At 38.9% G+C, this 21,882-nt stretch overlaps 2 protein-coding genes across 3 annotated transcripts; one reads left to right on the forward strand and one right to left on the reverse strand.

Moving 5' to 3' along the window:
* Nucleotides 1-638: 638 nt before the first annotated feature.
* gmcl1 (germ cell-less, spermatogenesis associated) lies at nucleotides 639-8,476 on the reverse strand. Of its 2 annotated transcripts, none has more exons than XM_037753424.1 (15): nucleotides 8,072-8,476; nucleotides 6,958-7,135; nucleotides 6,708-6,831; nucleotides 6,491-6,587; nucleotides 6,299-6,396; nucleotides 6,066-6,178; nucleotides 5,898-5,963; nucleotides 5,541-5,625; nucleotides 5,353-5,443; nucleotides 5,104-5,244; nucleotides 4,214-4,283; nucleotides 3,982-4,057; nucleotides 3,755-3,900; nucleotides 2,726-2,813; nucleotides 639-2,617 (listed from the first exon to the last, which is right to left on the reverse strand). In XM_037753424.1, exons 2-15 carry the CDS (start codon nucleotides 7,131-7,133, stop codon nucleotides 2,477-2,479), a joined length of 1,512 nt encoding a protein of 503 aa, XP_037609352.1. In that variant the 5' UTR covers nucleotides 7,134-7,135; nucleotides 8,072-8,476; the 3' UTR covers nucleotides 639-2,476. The 2 variants fall into 2 exon arrangements, with proteins under 2 accessions (XP_037609352.1, XP_037609351.1); XM_037753423.1 differs by having other exon boundaries at nucleotides 6,958-7,140; nucleotides 8,072-8,475.
* Nucleotides 8,477-12,259: 3,783 nt separating this feature from the next.
* Nucleotides 12,260-20,374, forward strand: ggcx (gamma-glutamyl carboxylase). The gene is made up of 15 exons (XM_037753054.1): nucleotides 12,260-12,490; nucleotides 12,751-12,954; nucleotides 13,066-13,224; nucleotides 14,865-15,030; nucleotides 15,114-15,192; nucleotides 15,272-15,378; nucleotides 15,461-15,624; nucleotides 15,722-16,023; nucleotides 16,908-17,039; nucleotides 17,814-17,965; nucleotides 18,041-18,210; nucleotides 18,334-18,464; nucleotides 18,546-18,693; nucleotides 19,184-19,379; nucleotides 19,464-20,374. The coding sequence occupies exons 1-15, from the start codon at nucleotides 12,466-12,468 to the stop codon at nucleotides 19,621-19,623; spliced, it is 2,295 nt and encodes a 764-aa protein (XP_037608982.1). The 5' UTR covers nucleotides 12,260-12,465; the 3' UTR covers nucleotides 19,624-20,374.
* The last annotated feature ends 1,508 nt before the right edge of the window (nucleotides 20,375-21,882 follow it).

Here is a 21,882-nt window from a genome sequence, read left to right on the forward strand (position 1 = left end):
ATGACTTTTTTCGAAATACTGTACTATACCTATGACTTTTTATGCATTTTATCAACTACTATACGTATGACTTTTTTGACCTACTATACTATGTTTTTTTTTATGACTTTTTCAACTTGCTATACTATGGCTTTTTAAAATATACTATACAGTAATTATGACAATTTTACACAAATGTCTAATAGGATAAAATGATGAAGTGATGACATTTTGGACAGATCTAAACTGCAACTTGACTGATTGGCAGAGGCATAGAACCGCAAGACAGTAACTCTAGTTTCGAATTAGTGCTGAGCCTAAGATCTCCTAGTTTCTTCATTCATTCTTCATCCAACCTTATTCATTCGTTGCTCCTACTGAACAGAGGAGGATCAACCTGAATCTGGACCATTTTGTTGAAGTTTTTCATTGATCATCTGATAAATGAAAATGATACATGTATGCAATAAAGGCTTAGTCATCACATCAAGTGTTAAATCACTGACATAAATAGAATAAAATTGCTGGACAGCTTTGTCAAATATGTTACTGTAAGAGTGTGCCAGTGAACGTCACCTAGTAGGAAATCAGGCAAAAACTTTTGTAATATCTATCTATCTATCTCTGTAGTAAAGACCTACAATGAAAAAGAGATAGGATCATGTGATAGCACCACAGCCCATGTGAATGGGCAGTTTTATTGGCTGTCGAGAATTGTATTTTCTTTTGCAAAAAATAAATCCATACAAATACAAATGAAGTGAAAAAAATAAATAAAAACTGAACAAAAACACCTTAAAACTTCATGCCAGTTACAGTTGCAGCTATACAGGTGAGCCATACTGACTAGAATTAGTTAGCAGTACATGTTCGCTTTACAGATTTTCAAAACAGCATGAGGTAACTGATTGCCAAAATTGCCAAACAAATAGTGACCAAATCAATAGCACAAAAGTGTACAACGACGTAACTGCAAAGGTATTTCGTGTGGTGATGGGAGCAGTCTAAATAGCCTGCCCAAATGTGTCACACAAGGAAGTAAAAGAGGAGCAGTGGGCTCCAGTAACAGCAGTAAATGGACATTTGACAGCGTAGCTGGTAAACACTGCAGACAGTCTCAAAATCTGAAGTCTGTCAACATTTCTGTTATGCTGTCAACATCAGAACGCTGGTGTCAATGATCGTACATCCAAGTGTAAATAGTGTAAATCAGGCCAATGAACAAAAACTCCTGAAGGCTAAAAAAAAAAAGGATTATTGGGTTTATATGGATTTTTTTTACCTCACGATGCAGGTTTACATTTAGGTATGTAACATCATGGTTACTTGGGCTTTGTGACTTTACTTTTATCACTTGTTTTATAATGTGAATACTGCCTTAAATGTTATTTACAAAGTACAAAGGATACTTGATACTGGGTGTAATCTGGGAGAGGGGGTGGTGGACTTTCCAATCCGAAAGCCTTAACAGAAGCTACTCTGGTGTAGAATCGCACAGAGACATGTCCAATTTAAGACTGAGTGAGATGGACCTCAAGGGATTAAAGAGTGATAAAAACACAGGCTGAAACTCCTGCTTTTACTGCATATATCAGTTAGTTTTCACAATTCAAAAAGGGATGTCTGTTGAATGTCGTCATCAGCTGCGCTACATTTGACCGTACAACTTTTCACATAGCGGCACAGGCGTGGAAGGTTGCTTACGTTACGTCTTACGAGTGGTAGAGATGCTGTGTCAAGATTTAATTTACTCTTTTTGCACCTTTTAAGTGTTGGCAGAGATTGTACAGCATCTTTCCCATTTGGATTCAGCCAAAACAAGTCATGTGAAATGTGTGCCAAGTTTGTTTAATGACACCGTTGGTATACGTGGTGTTTTGCGTGCTTGCTGCAATGCACAGAGCAGTTGATTCAAGTCAGTGCAAACAAACAGGTGAGTTTTTGAGCGCACCCATCAGGATGGAAGGGACACATCTCTGACCAAATCCCACAGTCAGTTTACATAATGGTCAAAACGAGCAACAGACTTGAAACTTCCCATACAAGTCAGTAAAGGTCCAGTTTCACCCTCTGAAGCTGTTCCCTGATGATGTTCCCATATTCCAGGATGATAAACAAATTCCTGGTGGTTGATAGAAGTAACTCGGGGGGGTTTCCATCTTGGGAAATAGTCCAACATCCCAGTGTAGACAGTTCATGGCAGAGGTCCAAAGTTTGAAGCTGCTCTGAAGTCAAAGGTGGCCGAATCCCTCCTGGCCACTGCCTCTGCCACACCGTAAATCCTATTTATGCGTAGCTGACCCCCAATGTGCCAAAACACTGAATACACAGATACAAAACATTTTTGCGAAACACCTCACTGTGTTACATAGCATGCTGATGGTATGTCCAATGTCGAAGTGATGTTAAATGTGGCGGTGGATTGTACGTACAAGCTTGTGTCAGTGTCTCAGCTTTACCAGAGTGAAAGGAGCAGTTAATGGCTGCTGAACGGGCATCAAGACACGCAGCGAGCAGTGCTTTCTTGTTCTGAGGAGTCTGGACGGTGGTCCGAGTGAGGCGACGTATACAGGAAGTTACAGCACACGTAGAGGGGGAATGTTAACAACCGGCTGTCCAGGTTCATCACCACATACTCCTGTAGTCATTGGAGGGACAGTAAGAACATTTAACAAGTCAAGAAGAGCATCTTATACAAGGTAATTGATAAACTGAGCCATCTATTAGGTTAACAGTGCTCACTGACCTGGTCTTTCTCAAGGGTGAGAAGCTGGTAACCTGTTGAGCGACTGCAAACCAGCTTTCCACGGCTATCGAAGGAGGCAAGACGTAGCCTGAACAGATAAAAAAGTGTCAAAAGGTCACATACACATTGTTTTAAAAGGAATTTGTCTGTTTATACTTTATTTCAAACATGTAAAAACAAAACTAGATAACAGTAAAATTAAATGAATAATAAACCTATACACATACTCAGTAAATGTTTATCATAAACAACACGATTTACATCTGACATGTTCGAAGAGTAGGAGGAAGTATACGCTTATTTATTCCTACCCCTTATTCGCTAATAATCCATTAATTCATAAACTTTATCTCATATACACATATATATATATACACACATACTGTATATGTATATATATATAGCCTATATATATGTAACATTTTGGGAAACACGCTTATTTGCTCTCTTACCGAGAGATAGAGAAGATCGATGCCACTCACATGTCTGTATGATAAATATGAAGCTACCACCACCAGTAGATGGCTGACGTAGCTTAGCATAATGACTGCAAACAGGTGGAAACAGCTAGCCTGGCTCTGTCCAAGAATAACATCTAACTATCGCGAAAAAAGTGAATGTATTTCCCAAAATGTCAAAACAAACATCAGACACCTAGTTTCAATACATGACTATTATTTACAACAGCTAAATAAGCTCAGTTGTACAAATGTGAATGAGAAATGTGATAGAGAAGTGTAACAACTACTCATCATATTAAATTCAGATAAAATAGGTACACAATACATTAGTAAAAGGTTCCCAATTCTGTTGCAGTTGAACTCCAATACGTATCCCCAACTTACAAAGTAGTGCAACTTTACAGCTATATCACTACATATTTGTTTGGTTTGAGAAAATTCTTGCAGATGAGTTACTATTGTCTTTCCAGATTATACCATTTTTATCAAGTTTATAAAATGATCATCTTAGTTTTCTTATTATATCCACAGCTTAGATAAATATTCAAAGGTTGGCTGCACTACATACCTGAATGCCAGATGCCTTCGAGGTTGCAGACTCACGGCGCCCCCACATGGCTGACTCAGAGTATTTCTTTTGAAGACTATGAAACGGTTTGTGTAGGTCACCAGCAGGTCAAAACCAAAGTTGAAGCCTGTCCACCGCCAGCAGTACTGAGGAAAGGAAAATATTATTGTTTTTGTACTGTAAAAATTAAGTAAAATACATAAGCAAAATCTAATTGTCCGACTCACATCTCCATCTTTAGTCAGTTTCCTGCCGCACCTCATGCTGCTCAGCTCAAATTCATCTTTGTTAGCTTCCTGGGGACTAATGACAGACAGGTGTCTTTGTCATCCCAACAGCATTAAAATCATATTATGCATACAGTTTCTGTGGTTGTATAAAGATGCCGCAGCAGCTGAAAAATACAGGTGAAATTAAACAGTCTAATGACATTACAATTGTTCATTCTCAGGTTCTCACCCATTATCATTGTCAAATTCTGTCCGGAGCATAGCGAACCACTGGTTTTTGTACACCGACGTTAACCATTCTGGAAGTGAAAAAATTGAAAATATCAGCAGTTCATTAACACATGGAAAGAGATGTAAACATTAGGATGAACGATGGTAACTCTGCTTTACAATTTGTCTTAAAGTTTTTGTTAAATTTAGTAATGAAATGAGACAACTTGAGCAACTGAATTAAGTACAAAGATGGAAACAGCATATTGATCTATACAACTGGGCTTATTTTTCCTAGAATAATCAGTCAAGTAACGAGAAAGCCAATGAAAACGGAATTTAAATCAAATCCTTCACTGTATTCAAAACCACTTTATAGAGGTGTAAATCACAGGTTTCATCACAATACGATATTATATAGATTCTTTGAACAACAACACGTTATTTGCAGATATCACAAAGTCTGCTACGATACAATTTAGATTTGATTCAATTCAGGGGCCTGCGATCGATATGAGATAATATCATATGGCCATTTAACACAATCAGTTAAATTTATATTAACTCACAAAAAGCAAGTTAATTATGATTTGACAATGTTATTACTGAGCTCTTATAGATATCTAACTGAAAACAATCTATTCTTTTAATAAAAAGAATAAATATAAAGTGGGAATTTCAAAAATAAAGATTTATCTTAAAGACGACAATATGTATTGATGTTTTCACATTGCAACGATGATATTGGATCGTTGATCATTGAATCAATCGATCCGGATCAATGTATCGTTACACTCTTACCACTTTACGGCTTTTATACTAGATAATGAAATTAAAGATTTCTTTTTCCAGAGCATAGAAGAAAGACACATTCATGATGAAATTAAGTCAGACAGAGCCACATCTTACCAGGGGGCAAAATATTGTCTCTCTCCAGGATGCGTGCAGATGCGAGATCGTTGATGATGTACTGGAGACGAACGTATTTGAACACTGAACGAAAAGGTTCGCCCTCCTCTGTGATCAAGAAGGGCTCTTTCTCACACAGGTCTGTGGAATGAAGTCAATTGGAAACAATGTCAAACATCTGTGTGTGGCTGCCAACGAAAAAGATTGCATATGAAGATCACTCTTTCATAAGATGTGGCCTTACTGTACCTGTCCTGCGTTTGCAAAGCCAGGCATCGGCGTCAGCCAGAAGCTGCTTGATCGGGCCGTCCCATGACGGATTGATCTGCAGAAACATCCACTGCAGAGAGAGGAAATGACAAAGAGAGCTCTTAGGAACAGGTTTGATGCTACAGCGAGTGTATCTGGGAGTTGTAAAGCTAAACGTCTTCATGTACCTTTTTTAGAGCAGTGTATACATCCATCTCCACCTGCATGACAAACAGGTCTGAGGACTGGATGAGCTGCTCCATCATATCTGCCCTGTGAATGCAGGGCAGAGACAAATGGTGAGTATGATCAAAGACAATATTTTCACACCATGGTTCGAAACATAATTTAACAACACATTTGATTGTCCTTATTAAAAAGGTCACAGCACTAAAACTATTTGAGAACACACATTGTAATCAGATTAATCACTAATCAGAAAAATTAGAGTTGATACCTTCATTATCAGAAAAGTTACAATGATACCTAAAGAGAGGATAAGGGCTAGAAGAAAAACTAAAAAACTGTGATCTGAGCACACTCACCCAAGTTCCTTCATCAAGTCAACATTTTGGTGGGTCATCAGGTTGTTCAGAAGCCACTCAAGACACCTACAGAAAGAGATGCACAAACACATACAGTGTGATGTGAGAACACAGCATAAAACAGTTTTACCCTTTAGTTACTGCGATTTGAAATAATTAAAATCTGACTTTTTCATGACTAAATCCAGGCCATAGATGCTGGCACAAGCATAGTAGCCGCACACGGTCTTCGCACTGATGTTTTCCTTCATGGTCTCTCCGCACTGCTGGATCAAGCCGTCCTGTAGACAACAGCAAACCACGAGACTTGATTCGATTTTGTATCATATGACTGCGTGTACAAAAGTCAAGATGGTAATTTTGCGTTTGAGACAATAGCCGACTTCATTCAATGTACTGACCAGCTGTAGCATACAAGCAGCTGCAAGAATACTGACAACTCTGCTGGGCTTGATCAGAACATCATCCCGGTACAGGGATCCAAACACGACTTGTAGAGCTACACACACACACACAAAACAGTAAAGCACTATCAGTAAAACACATAAACAAACACAATCGACTGCTGCTCTCTGTGACTGAAGGCTTCTCACCTTCAGTGTCGATGTTCTGGTCGGGGATCTCTAAGTTGATTTCCATCATGTTGGACTCCTTCCAAGAGCCGCTGAACATGCTGGAGAAATATCCTGACTGCAACATGCAAGGAGGGAGAGAAACAAGAAAAAGAAAGAGTATTAAAGGATAGACAATGATAACCCACATCAATATAGCACTGATTGTCTTTGTGTTGTTTTTGCATTGATGTTTTACCTGGCACAGGTACACTTTGTGGAGGTTCCACTCCTGTCCCAGAGCACTGATGCGGATGTCACTGTTTTCCCCATTCAGGAACAAAGTCTGATAAATGTATCGTGATGTGCTTTTCAATTTCTTCCTGCTCAAGTTTGGAAAACACAACCAAACAACAAACGAGAGACAAAAACAAATTAAAACAAAATATTGATGACTTAAAGATATTTGACACTGAATTGCTTTTTTTTTTTTTTTTAACCAGACTTGCCTGCGAGGTGTATCTAGTATGCTGTCGTCCTCCTCTTGTTCACTGTCACAGTCACACTGGGCATTTCGTTTCCTCTTCTTACACTCACATCCATGCTTGTGACTGGTACTTGTGCCCTCTGCAACCTCCTCTGGTTCCTGAGAGGGCGACTGGAACCTGCTGCCCAGACTTCCCATCTCTACACTTTCAAAGAGACGTGAGATAAACAAAACAAGTCAGCTGCACATTGATCTTGATATTGCAACAGAGCTGCATAGATCAATATAATATCAAAATCATTAGAGCAGATACTGTTGGGGACTTTGCTTTTGCAGTATCGTGATATAGCTTGTGTTGGGAGTTTTTTGTTACTTTTCTTTAGGGTTTTAACTAACAATTAGTTTAATTCCTAATTATTTTGTCGATTCATTTTTCGATTAATTGACTGTTCAGTCTATAAAATGTCAGACGACAATGAAAAATGGCTATTACAAATTCACAGAACCAAGGTGACGTCTTTGAATTACTTGTTTTGTCCAACCAATAGCTGAAAAAAACTGCAAATTCACACATTTGTGAAGCTGAAACAAGCAAATGTTTGTCATTTTTGCTCGATTAATGACATGATATTGATTGATTATCAAAATTGTTGCTGATTAATTATCTGTTGATTCACTTTTCCTAAAGGCTACATTACAGTTCAGCGATGCAATTGCATTAACTTATTTGAATGTCTTGTGAAATTAATTAAATATATTACACATTTTGATAATAAATAGTAAGACTAATCATCTCCAAAATATAAGCACTTCTGATCACATACAGGGTATATGTATTTGGTAAAATAAACATTGAGAATGTAGTATACATCTTCATAAAAAAAGTTAATGTTCAAGAATGAAGCAAATGACATTAAAACATATATTAGGACTATAATAATCTACCTATTAAACTAAAAGAAAGGTAAACATTTGGCCCAAAAGGCTTAGAGATTTACATATGCTTGTATTTTTATGAAGTAGCTCCACTTGTGCAGAACACAGTCTGATGCAAGGGGCTCCCTCCTGCAGCCTATATGCAAACCAGATGTAACATTACAGTGTGTTCAACACAAACAACCACAAAGCTAACTCACCTGACGATCAGCACCGGGCAGGCTGAGGGAGAGGTGTAGGGTTAATGTGGACGGTAAACACCGGCTGATTATCTCTGGGTCAGACAGTCTGTCAGACAAACAAACCTGAGGGGAGCTAGTCTCAGAGATAGCCTCAGAGCCTCACAGCTAGCTTAGCTGCAGGATTCACCAACGAAAACAGGTCTGAAAACAATAACAGAGATGTCTCTGACAAGCTGCTGCTCCACACAAGCCTCCAGACCGCCAAACTCTCTCTGGTTCCAGTCACATGTTTCTAAATTACAGCTTTAATGAACCAGGAGGCAAGATATGATGAGGTGTTGTTTCTGCCTCAGAAGAGCTGTGGCTGCTTTTGTTACTCTTCTTCTCTCGCTGAATAGTGGTAGCTTTCTACGTCACAGGCGGCTTCTCTGCTCAACGGCACCACCTACTGGTAGACGGACGGTATTGCACAAACCTGGAAAATGGCCTTCAAATCTATCAAAACACTGTTTGTCTGAATATGTCTGCCTAATTGTGGTGGCTTAAATAATTATTTATTTTTTAATTATTTTTTTAACTTTGATATTTATTTTGCATTTCCAGCTCTGGGTTGAACATCATGAGCATCCATACAGAATTCAACAAACAATACAACACTTAACAAATTGAGCGAACAGTACAACATTTAACAAAAACAGTTGTCAGGGGCAGTCAAACATGTATATATTCTCCAACAACACATGCATCATGTTTCATGTTCCGTGTAAATCATCAATTTTTCCCAGTTCTTGTTAAAGATATTGCGTTAAATTTTTAGTTGGTATGTCAGCTTTTCCATTGAAAAAATATCACAGACAATCTCAAACCAGTGATCTTTCCCTGGAGGTTCCGCTTTATTACAGTTTCTTGTTATAGCTTTTTTGCTAGCTATAAGCAGAATTTTTGCCAGATATCTATCTGCTCCATGCACAACCTCTTCAATGTTCCCTATAGGTACATTACAGCACAATTGTTTGGAATAACATATAACACATAATGTCATTAATAGTTACATTTACATTATTCCAGAAAGGCTTTAGTTTAGTGCACCTCCAGAAAACATAGGTATGGTTGGCCTCCAGATTGCCACAGATTGCTGGGTCTTTAGCTGTCTGCTTTTGATTTGCGGTGTTATGAAGAACCTAGTAAGATTTTTCCATCCAAATTCTCTCCATACTCGCGAACTAGTAGTGGTACACTGTGTCATACACATTTTATAATAATTATTTAATACTGCACCCATTAATGTAATTCACCATACAAGTCTAAAACAGATAAATATGATAATGATAAAGTAAAAAAATAACAACATGAAAACTTGATAACCAGAGCTGAACCTTACTGACCAGTCCATCTGGCTCCTTTTGAGTCCAAAGGGCACTGCAAAACCAACAGTGTTTAATCATTTAGGTTAACCCTGATGCCTTTGCTAAATTCAGACTTTAATTAAGACTGCACTGAAACCTTTGAGAGGAAGATTATGATTTAATCATTTACATTGAGGAAAAAATGTCCCAAAAATGTATATTTGGGATATTAAATTATATTTAATTTTTTTGTTTTCATTGATTTGATAGGCTAACTTTGAGATATGTTTGAATCAATACTGAAAGCAGAAAGCAGGGTGGAAGGGTGGTACAGCCACCATTTATTTTTGTGTGAAAAGCCTGCTCAATATCATGTTGAAAAAAGGTGTCATCTCCTGCTTTCTGTTGGTTAATTCAGAGGGTAAAAACAACAACAGCAGCTTTTATCTTATTAAACATTACACAAATAGCCTATAATTCATACAGTAAATTTTAAGGAAAAAAATGATTATGTAATTTGTCACCAATTATAGGTAAAATACTGTATATTTAACCTTACTTATATATACCCCTATTTTTTCACTACTTGTGTACATAGCAGTCCTGTCTATTCCTCACCTTTATGTGTCCAGTTTTGTTGTACTTGTCCTTGCTGTTTTTAATGTTTCTGTGTAAGTACATTTAGAGAGATGCATAAAAACCGGAGTCAAATTTCTTGTATGTATGTACTTGGCAAATAAAACTGATTCTGATTCTTTATTTAATCAGGTTGTCTCATTGAGATCAGGATCTCTTTTGCAACGTTTCCAATAACTAATGAATAATGTGTGATTATTTACATGGGTTTAAATGGAAAAGGGAGTTAAAGAGAGGGAGTCTGGGAGTTAAAAACTGCTTGGAAACACAACTAACTAAATCCTAACTAAGCAAGCAAAGAGCGCTGTCTCTATTTCCCCTATAATTAGGGCCAAATTACACAGTCTTTGATGAAAGCACTGCCTGAAACAACACGCTTTCTTGTAATGTTGACAGGTTTTATTATGTACACTTGAGTTGTCTGTGTGAGACAGTGTCAGTGCATCCAAGGCAACCAGTGCACAAAGTCCTTTCTTGTTTTGCCCATTCAGACCACTTCAAAACCTCTTACACCCTTAACCACTCACATTATAAATACACACCCAGAAAGACCAAGACCACACTGAATGGAGGCTAAGCTAATACCTGAGTATGATGAAGTGTTTAGTCTACAACCATCTGCAGTGTGGTCAAAACATACCACCAGTTTTTACAGACAATTGAGATTCAGTCAACGATCACCTTCCAAACCCTTAAAGAAATAATTAAAAACTTGACTCCACCTGCCACTGTGAAAGAAGGGATACATAAAATTGGAAATGATTCTGCACTATTAATCAGCCTCCAAAAACTATATTCAATGAGGACTTATCCATACACAAAAGCCAGATCCAAATATATAAAACTGATTAATGATTTATGCAACAACAGCGATTTTGTGAAGGGTTACTGTATTCTAGTAGCGCGTAAAAAGTTTTCCTTGGGTCGTACTATTCTAGGGAGAAAGTCAAGTCTATAGTTATTTTCTTCTGTGAAGATATACACACAATGTCTGATATGGTGATCTGTGTTTAATTCAAAACAAGGCATTAAACACTTCACTCCCTCTTTCTTTTAGATGCAGAGTAAATAGCATTTAGCATCAACAACTCTGACATTGCCACCTGTCTTTAATAATGTGACTGGCCTCTTCCTTAAATCCTGAGATTAAATCCCTCATAGCACTATCTTTACTCCAAAACCCCTGGGTCGATAAACACAATGCAGGCAAACAGATATGATTATACAACACATGACTGCCCTCCAGTGGTATCCTGTGGTATTCTAGTCATGACAGTAGCTTCACATATTGAAGGAAAAGGAGTCACAAGAAGAGTCACAAGATGTATACGTGTGGTAAACTATGAAAACACAACATGTAGCAAAGAGCACAGATGTTTGTCAGTCTGACTTGTTGACCAAGGTTTGCCCTCCTCTTGAGTACACATGCAGTTGTTGTACAATAAGAAGAAAAATGTATTGATGCAAAGAAAAATAAGGGGGGCTAGCGAGTCATAAGGGGGCGCTAGCGAGCCATTTTGCAACGGCGAGTCCGAGACCCTTAAAATATCTAATTTTTCACCGCGTCTGATAAGTCTGCGAAGTTAAGCAACTTTTTGAGATGGCTAAGGTCGTCAAAAAGGCGATTCATTTCGGAGGAGAAAAATAATAAGAACCCTTACAGTTTCAATAGGGCCTTCGCTGGCCCGACGTTGTCGGTGCTCGGGCCCTAAATATAATATTATATATAATGTAATAAATACATATGAATATCTATTTTTCAATTTAAATAATTATTTTATTGTATTTTTCTTCTTTTTTAAAAGGGAGGAAAATGTGGTACAAAATGTTTAAGTGTGACCTGATTTTCTTTTTTTTTTTTATTGTTTTTCCAAGAGAGGTTACATTACACAACAAATACATCAGAAACAAAAAAGAAAACAATAATAACAATAAAACCAATAAGACTGCAGAAATAAATAAACAAATATATATACTCTACATAATATACAAAAGATAAATGTTTATTTTTTTAAGATTATTCTAAATTTATCAGTTTTTGAAAATGAATGACAAATAATACACAAATCTTTTGTTTTTGTTGATGTAAGGAAAAATATTGTATCTTCTAAAACAGAGCTACTGTCGACCGGATATGACGTATGGTGTGTTCCCTTAATGGGCATGGCCACATGAAGAATCAGCCAATGAACGACGAGTATCTCTTTCACAACATTCCAATCCCTCCCGAACCTCCCATCATGCTCCCTCCTCTCCCTGCCCGGACTCGCAAGTGTGTGTGGGACTGTGACACGTAACTTTGTCCCCTTTCAGAGACGTGACTAGGCAGCAAACCTCCACCTGGGGCAGGGAGAGAAGAGACGGGACCTTTCTGACCCCCTGTCCCCAAACAAAACCCGTTTTTACCGTTTATACTGAACATTTTGCACCATGGAGGCGAGAGACGCAGCTGCAGGTGAGTTTATTGTTAGCAGTGAGAGTCATTGTGGCGTTGTGTTGTTGTTTAGCCAGTGTAATAATTGCATTTAACCAAGCAGAAGCTGTAATTTAAACCATAGTTTGGTGTATAGATAAGAGCTGAATGTTTTGTAAATCATGCAAGGATTAGCATGCTACATGTTGACTATGTTGACCTAGTGTTCAAAACACAATATATTGCTTAGTCTTAAAAACATTGTACCTTGTATCACGTTTATGGTCCTGTTCAACGTCCAGGTGCTCTGGTGAGCAGTGATGGAGAGGAACAAACTGCACAGGAGGATGCAGCTTCCAAGAAAGATGCACAAACACAGACCAAAAGCAAGATGGAGATGATCTTTGGGTTCAGGAAGGAGGACCTGACCTCCTGGCACAGCCTGGTGACCCTCCTGAACCGCCCCACTGACCCTGCATCCCTGGGCATCTTCCGCTGCTTGTTTGGTAAATTGCTTAGACCAAGACTGCCTGCAGGGTTTAAGGGATTTTGCAACAGGGTTGAGATTGCTCCTATAGGAGCTAATAAAACAACTTCATCATGTGTCTTTCATGCAGGTTTGCTGATGGTTATCGACATCACGCAGGAACGTGGCCTAAGTCACCTGGACTATAAGTACCTGGATGGGGCCCCCGTGTGCCGCTTTCCCCTCTTCAATTTCCTACAGCCACTGCCGTTGGATTTGATGTATCTGGTGTATGTGGTGATGTTCTTCGGTGGGTCACACTCCTTTTTTTTTTTTAAAGTTAGAAGCTTGTGTCCAAAAGGTTACAGGTTGTTTTCTCACACTTCAGTGTTCCCTGGGGTTTGGTGAGGGAAGGGGACCCCCGTCTTTTTGAGTCTAAGCGGATGCAAACGTTTAATAGGAGACGGTCTCTGTGGGGTGGCTGTCTGGGAAAGATGAAAGCACATATACCAGACCTGCAGTTTTCCCTCCAAGCCAACCCACCCATGCAACATCTAGTTTGAGTCTTACAAAGATTTTGACAACTAATGCAAATGTGGCATTCACTAGTTTATGCAAGAATGCAAACTGAAAGCAGAACATAACGTAAAGAACGTAAATAAATACTGATAAATAAAATAATTGGGGTTACAAACCTGGTACTTTACCAAGCGGATGCACCAGCCTGGGTACAAATACATGTTCTGCTCTTAATCTCAACACTTCACCTCTCAAATTGGTTTCTCCTAAAAAAAATCACATTGATTTAACACCAGAGAGGAATTTCAAACCCACTTAATAACTGACATTTCCAACATTAAAACCATCTGTTAAAATATATTGTTTTGTATGTAGTACTTAAGTACTCCATTTGTATTTGATATTTGTCATATTATACAACTTTTAACGTAGATTATTTACATACAACATACATTATAATGCACAAATTGTGTGGCAAAAAAGTGGCAAGAATTATCTCAGTCAAAATAAATAAATTGTATGTTCATATCCAAATCATGTAATTGCACATGTTACTATGTCAATTATTCTCCCTGATTCTCTATTTTGTGGCAAGTAAATTCATTATAAATTGTAATCATTTTGCATGTTTTATTTTACTGTCTTGATTTTGTCCAAATTTCTTCAGCAAATTTAGGATTGCACTGCCATAAAGCTGGGGGACTTGTAAGAGTCCCTAGCATGGGTCAAACTCTTATATTGCCCATAATGCAACACTCTATAGCATCTAGAAATACCCACGTCTGTGAAACTCTACACCTCCATTTTTTAACGCACGCTTTCGGTTTAATATTTGTACCCTCCAATCCCAAAGAACTACAGAAGACATTAAACAACTGTATTCACCAGCTGAGTAGCACTCCCCATGGACTAGTTAACAGATATTTATGTGTAAAAATAGATAAATTAATAGTAACAACTGTATTTTATTATTAACAAGGGGTGTAAAAAATTACCGATACACGTGAGTATCACAATATTATGTTTTGTGATACTGTATTGATTCTCAAAAACACTCGACTTTTAAGTAATAGTTTATATGCAAATATTTGTGGCAGACCGTGGCTCAGATTGCACAAAAAGTAGTGCTATATGATGCAGGATGTGACAGGGACTGTGGCAAATGCAAATGCAGGTCCCACTGTTCTGATTGCATAAAAAGCAAACTTTTTTTTCCTCAGATTTTATGCATATGGTGGTGTGTTCTTTTTACAATGAATTGTCCTAAAATTAGATAAAAAAAAAAGAAATTGCATTATATCGCCTTGCTTACCAGTATCGCGATATATTGAATGGTAACCCTGTATCATGATACAGATCGTATTGTCAGCTTCCATGCCAATACACAGCCCCCTATGTTAACTGAAGTTGTGTGTTTGTTTCTCATTCAAGGTGCTTTGGGCATCATGCTTGGCTGTTTCTACCGCCTCTCCTGCCTCATGTTCATCTCGACGTACTGGTACATCTTCTTTCTGGACAAAACGGCGTGGAACAATCACTCGTACCTGTACGGCCTCATCGGGTTTCAGCTCACATTGATGGACGCCAACAGATACTGGTGAGATGATGGTTATAGGTGTGTGTCTGTACGTCTATATATGTGCGAGCTCAACTTAGCTGATGCCTCTGTCTTATTTGTAGGTCAATTGATGGATTGCGGAGGCCTTCTATAAGAAATGCTCACGTGCCTCTGTGGAATTACACCATGTTGAGGATGCAGGTTTGTGCACTAGTTTAACAGAAAATACTGCATACGGCTTTGGTACAGGTAATCTAATGATGCTTTTTGCTCCTCAAAGATATTTATTGTATACTTCCTCGCTGGAATCAAAAAATTGGATGCTGATTGGGTGGAGGGATACTCGATGTCATACCTGGCTCACCATTGGCTGTTTGATCCTTTCAAGTAGGTGTTATTTAGCAGCCTTCGATCACTGACTGTTTTATCTCAGTACCCTCTCGCTGATCTACCACACATTATTTTTCAGAGTGCTCCTTCCTGTGGAGTTAATTAATCTGCTGGTGGTGCACGGAGGCGGTCTCTTTCTCGATCTGACGGCCGGCTACCTACTGTTTTTTGATGTCACACGACCGTATGGGATATTCTTCGTCTCCTACTTTCACTGCATGAACTCTCAGCTCTTCAGCATCGGTGAGTCGTCATTAAAAACACTTCTCTCGTTACCGTGGATACTTTAAATTCTGCCTTTAATTTGTATAATCTTATTGCGAATGTTAATCCTCCACAGGGATGTTTTCCTACACAATGCTCGCCACCAGTCTCCTCTTCTGCTACACCGACTGGCCAAGAAAATTCTTCGCCCGTTTCCCAGCGTTCCTCGGGGCTGTCCTGCCGTTCACCTCGCCGGACCCTCAGCCCAGTACTTCCTGTGTTTACAACGAGATCCAAAGCACCAGCACCGAACGCCAGGAGACCCCGCCTGTCGCCAAAGTTTCCAAACTGAGACTAAAGCACAAGCTGGCCTCCATTTTCACTATTCTCTACATAATGGAACAGTTCTTCCTGCCTTACTCCCACTTCATCACACAGGTACGTCTAAGATACTGTCTTTTTCAACATTGAAGATCCTAAAAGACTTTTACAGCTGACTTGATCTAAAGAACCAATTAGTAAATTGTTGCATAACGTTCTTCCGGCACTTTTTTCTACACAGAGAAATTCTGTTTAATAAGATTGTACTTTGCTGTCAGCAAAAGCCATTTAAACCTTCTCTGAGTCACCAGACTGATAGTTGCTCAATCAGAGTCAACAGTCATTGATCCACAGCAAACAACAGCTCAGACCGGTGTTGTCAGCAGGAGGGTGAAAGCTTACTCAAAGAGAAAGATACTCATCATCCAGTCTCTGATATGAACATTTTGCATTTTCTCTTGATTCTTTATTAATTTAAAGGTGCTAAATGCGAGATTGGGAGCATTTCTATTGCCTCTGCACAGCTCTCAACATGGCGACAGATTAGCTTGTAGCTAACAGTGAAAACAAAGGTAACACAGCTGACAGAGCTAACAGTGTTAACCTGGGGGGGGAACCAGAGGGTGGGTGCTACACTTCCACAACAACTGCGGCGTCGGTCGGTACAGCGTTATCAGCTGTAACTGCAGTATGAGAGCAGTGCAGAGCGGTGGCGCTCACATGCACTCAAAGCATGTGCGGTTGGCCCAGCAATGTCAACAAAACAGATAGAAGCTTGAGGAAGAGAGACTTCATTCTCTGCTCAGGTAGACATTACTCCTCTATATGTTTACATAGCAAATAGTTGTTTGCTGCTATATTAATACTCTGAATATTGTAAAGAGGACCTTTAAAAAAAAAGTCTTGGTTTATATATAACTTAAATAAAAACTGGTTCAAGGGTGAGACATATTTTAATGTGTGATTTCTATTAGTATCCTAATATTTTTGTTTTTCTGCAGGGTTACAACAACTGGACCAATGGCTTGTACGGCTACTCGTGGGACATGATGGTTCACTCCCGCAGCCATCAGCATGTTAAGATCACCTACAAAGACGGAAAAACTGGAGATATAGGATATCTGAACCCGGGGGTGAGTTACAGGGAAAAACACTGTCAGACACAGAGTATGAGAGCAGTACAGTTTGTCTTAACGGTATATCAGTGCAGCATAGACGATCATGATGTAGAGTACGTATGTACGCAAGTAGAGCTGCACGATTATGGCCAAAATGATAATCATGATTATTTTGATCAATATTGAGATCACAATTATTTATCACAATTATTCATTGATTTTAAGGACAACATATTTTTATTGCACTTTCACATTTAAATAAACAGAGTGCTTTTACTTCCATGTTGTGCTACATTCCTGCTAACGTACAAGTCTTTGCGTCAAAATAAGACTTAAAAAAGTTCGTTGCATTTTCGTTTTGTCGGGCAAAGCGAGTAATATACAGTATATTACTCTCCTACTCTGGACTGCACTGAAGTTTTTCACAGACTGCAGCTGTAGCACTTGATTTGATATGCAGCAGAGTTTTCTATGAGTGGAGCGCACATTTTAAACGTGAATATCGCAGTCGATCATGTTCATTTAATTGAAGGAAGACAAAATCGTGATAGCGGTTAATATTCGATTAATTGTGCAGCCCATGAGTCACATTGCAAATCATGTACATGACGGGCCCTTCAGTCATGTCATGATAACACGCTTAAAAGTTTAGATAGCAAAAACAAGTTTTGCTTGTTTAAGAAAAACTATTATCACTATTTAAACGACTTTTGAGAATGTCATTTTCTCTTAAGTTCAGTTTCGCCGACTACTAATTAAGTATATAATTACACTGTCTGTGTACTGAAGGTGTTCACACAAAGCCGTCGCTGGAAAGACCACGGAGACATGCTGAAGCAGTACTCCACGTGCCTCAATCACTTCCTGCCCCGCTATAACATCTCTGATCCTGAAATCTACTTTGACATCTGGGTGTCCATCAACGAACGCTTCCAGCAAAGGTATGAGAGAAAAAAGATGCTATTAATGTAATTACTCCAGATGTATCAAATAAATAATGTTTTTTTTCCTCTAAGGATCTTTGATCCCCGTGTGGACATTGTGAAGGCTGATTGGTCACCTTTCCGACCAAACTCATGGCTGATGCCTCTACTGGTAGACCTCTCACCGTGGAGGACCAAGTTCCAGGAGATTGAGGGCAGTTTGGACAATCAGACTGAGATCGTCTTTATCGCCGATTTCCCAGGTTGCAAATCTCTCCTCGTCCTTTTTATTTAGATGGAACATTTTGTTGTTGCGTTTACCTTTTATTAATTATTGTTGCTACATGGGTTGCCTTTGTGCTAACTGACAGTGTGTCAACTTTTAGGTCTCCACTTAGAAAACTTTGTAAGTGAAGATCTGGGCAACACCAGCATCAGTGTACTGCAGGGCAAAGTGAGCGTTGAGATAGTGGAGGAGAAGAAGAACTACACTCTTCAGCCTGGCGAACAGATAAAAGTAAAGCAACACGCCATCATCGCCATTACTGTTTAACCTGGACACACAAGCAAGCATTCACCATAATGTGTATGTGTGTAGGTACCTGCTGGGGCTTACCATAAGGTGTACACAGTGTCTGAAGACCCGTCTTGCTACATGTACATCTACGTCAACACCACGGAGGCGGCGCTACAGGAGAACTTCACCAAGCTGCATGATCTTCAGGAGCGTGTTCGCAACGGGACAGGTAAATGAGAATATAAATATAAGTATATAATAACAAGTGGACGTAGTCACCGTGACGTCACCCATTGGTTTGTGGACTACCGTTTTGAAGCCTCGAGTTTGGCATTTTGGCCTTCGCCATCTTGGTTATTTGCAACCAGGAGTGACATGGGAGGGTGGCCAGCGATTGAGACCATAAACTCATGTTTACAATATTTACTGAGGTAATAAATCAAGTAAGAAGTAGGGTCATTTTCTCATAGACTTCTGTACAATCACACTTCTTTTTGCAACGAGAGGAGTCGCCCCCTGCTGGCTATTAGAAAGAATGCAAGTTTAAGACACTTCTGCATTGGCTTCACTTTACAGACCCGGAGGTTGCCACCTGGTTAACACCATGTAGCGCAACGTTTAATAATGGAATTATTGTATGAGGAAAAATAGAGTCCAATGCAAAATTTATAAAAAATGTGCTAAAGAAAATCATCAGACTGCACGGTCTCTTCCCACAGAAACCGAGCCCCTTCCTCCTGAGCTGCAGCCTCTTATTGACGATGAAGGCTCAGAGGTCAACGCCACTGACCCGATTGTGCGAATGTTCCTGAAGAGGCAACGCCGTATGAAGGAGGTGAAGAAGCGCAGGGAGGCCGGTGCACTGGAGCGACTGGAGCGCTTTGCAGTGAAGAAGTACTATACGCTAAGGAGGGGGTGAGTCTTGTCCTCTAACGGCGCACTAACATGCCAAAAACATCCATGAATGTGTCTCATTAACTCCGTCCCTTTCTCCGTTAGATTCTTGATGACAGCCATCGCTATGAGAAACCTGGCGGTGGGTCTCCCTCCTCTGGAACAGCTGTCAAGAGAAGTTGCCTTCGCCAACATGAAAGAACCTCAGGCAGAGGCCAACCAGGACAAACGGCTGAAAGATGAAGTCGGTCACGAAGAACTTTAAAGCCGTCGTTGGGACCAAAGATGCTGTGTTGAAGTGCTGGATCACACATCAGATCATAAAACAGATGTGTGTTGTTACTACTGGACTGTTACTGGGGCATCGCTGCCCAGAAAATCAAAGGATTTTTAATTTTCTATGCCTCTGAAATATTCTGCATTCAAGATTATTTCTAAATGTAAAGCCAGTATTTTGTTTACGAACCTGAATTTATTAATGTTTCTGTTATAGCTGCAGCAAAAGCAGAATACTTTATGTCAACAGATGTGCACTACTTTGCTGTGCAATATTACATTTCCTATTTGTTAAATTTTGTTAATTTTATAATTGCAATTACGGCTCGGTGACATGACCAAAAAGAAATATCAAGACAACACATTGACAATTAATTAAAAGTGCTCCATGACAGATGCAATACATGATATGCTGGAGGATCCTAATTTAAATACGCTAAATGCTTCTTTGTTTTGAATTAAAACCAACAAGCATGTTACTGAACCGTTTTGAATTTTAAGGGGACAGATTTTGGCAAACATACTGACATGAACAGGATCAGGTTGGGCGATAACTCCTCCTCCTGTTGGCTTGAATTTCAATAATTCTGGTCAATTTTTAGGGAATATAATTCTCTGATCGTTTATGCTAACCCTACAATGTGATAAAAACTGACTGATTGAAGTTCAGAGCAATTGTTAGCGTGTCAATCGACAGCCTTTTCTAGTCACTTTTCTAATAAAGAGCTTGTGTCAATACATTTGATGTTATTTTAATTAAGAATCAACTTGAAGACTTGCAGTCCAACAAACAAGGTTTTGTGGAAATAACGAATTTTATTGGTGTCAGTAACATGTCGCCCATCTTAAAGTGCTACAGTAGAAATCCAGTGTTCACTGTAGGTTGACATTATGGCACATAAATGACACTTTTCACATATAGTCAGAGCACAAACAGTAAAACGTTACACAATATAAATACATTTATAAATCTACAAGATGGATCTCTAGGAAATGATTGTTAAAACATAAAATCATGATGTATTTAGTTGAGGTTAAGAATTCATTTGATTCAGTATAAATATGTAGTCGTCACTGTGCTGTAGTTGAGGTCCAGTCACATAAAACAGACAAGTGTCATTAATTACTGCCCAAAAAGTGACATGCAACATATTGTTTCACAAGAGCTACAAGTCATTTCAAGTGTCCACATCAGGAGATGGTTTGTACTTAACAAGGAACAATATAAAGACAATATATATATGTATTTTATTTCATATTGCACAGTGTTTTACTGGTTCTAAGTCTTTTAAATTACCATCCCTTATTTTAAAAATGCTCTGTAAAACAAAACACACGTTGCATCCCTTTAAATGATGGATGACTATACCTATAATCACCACAAGTGAAAAACTCACCTTCTATATTATGTGTAAATTCAACATTAAACTTAACAGGACTGGTATTAGTGTTAGATACTGGCCTTTAGTGAGTGTTATCAGAGGCATTTTTTTCCTACTTGTGTACGCAAATCAAACATGATCCTCATTTTCATGCGAAAATAATGTGAAAATCTACTTGCACCAAAATCTACCAAACGTGTGTTTTTATTTTTGGGACAATATAACAGGAACAGGTCTGTGCCAGCTCTAGTCCGAGATTTCTGCTTTGACTTAATGATTATAATATCCTTTTGTTTTCTTGAGTTAAAGGGTAACTTCTGTATTTGTCAACCTGGACCCTATTTCCCCATGTTTTTGTGTCTAACTGACTAATGGGGACAATTTCGTTCCAGTATTGAGGGAGAGTGCTGTAGACGGCAGCTGCTCATGGGGTGCAAATTAATCCTATTGGGGCAAGCTGGCACCGCTATTTACAGTACAACCACTAAAAGTGTTTGTTTTTGCCACAACAGGCTCTGATTGTTATTATAAGTGTCTGACATTATGGAAAGAGTCTCGCTCAAAGAGAAGTCTCGTTCTGAAATCTGGCGAGGTGACGTGTTGCTGGAAGACAATGGTGGAATAGTGGTATACATCCATGGTGAAAATGCAAGGGCCAGACGGGCAGTTTGTTGTGTTTGAGTACAGAGAGGGTAGCTTAGTGTTATCTAAAAGATTTTCAATGTCATGGCTGAATATTTAGATGATTTCCACGATGAGGTCTTTGAATTCGATGAACGACCATATTTATTTAAGCCAGAGTATACGGATATTCAGATTTCACAACGAGACTTCTCCTTGAGCGGGACTTGGACACAAGAACAAAC

This window comes from Sebastes umbrosus, chromosome 19, assembly GCF_015220745.1.
Source record: "Sebastes umbrosus isolate fSebUmb1 chromosome 19, fSebUmb1.pri, whole genome shotgun sequence".
In the NCBI taxonomy this organism is placed as follows: domain Eukaryota; kingdom Metazoa; phylum Chordata; class Actinopteri; order Perciformes; family Sebastidae; genus Sebastes; species Sebastes umbrosus.

Excerpts from the sequence above, each read along its gene's own strand:
- gmcl1 (XM_037753424.1), bottom strand. The coding sequence starts at position 7,133 with ATGGGAAGTCTGGGCAGCAGGTTCCAGTCGCCCTCTCAGGAACCAGAG. Across the intron at positions 6,397-6,490 it reads CCAGAACATCGACACTGAAG|CTCTACAAGTCGTGTTTGGA; the intron begins GTGAGAAGCCTT and ends GTGTGTGTGTAG. Across the intron at positions 5,964-6,065 it reads CTGGATTTAGTCATGAAAAA|GTGTCTTGAGTGGCTTCTGA; the intron begins GTCAGATTTTAA and ends CTCTTTCTGTAG.
- ggcx (XM_037753054.1), top strand. The coding sequence starts at position 12,466 with ATGGAGGCGAGAGACGCAGCTGCAG. Across the intron at positions 15,379-15,460 it reads TGGCTGTTTGATCCTTTCAA|AGTGCTCCTTCCTGTGGAGT; the intron begins GTAGGTGTTATT and ends ATTATTTTTCAG. Across the intron at positions 16,024-16,907 it reads ACTCCCACTTCATCACACAG|GGTTACAACAACTGGACCAA; the intron begins GTACGTCTAAGA and ends GTTTTTCTGCAG.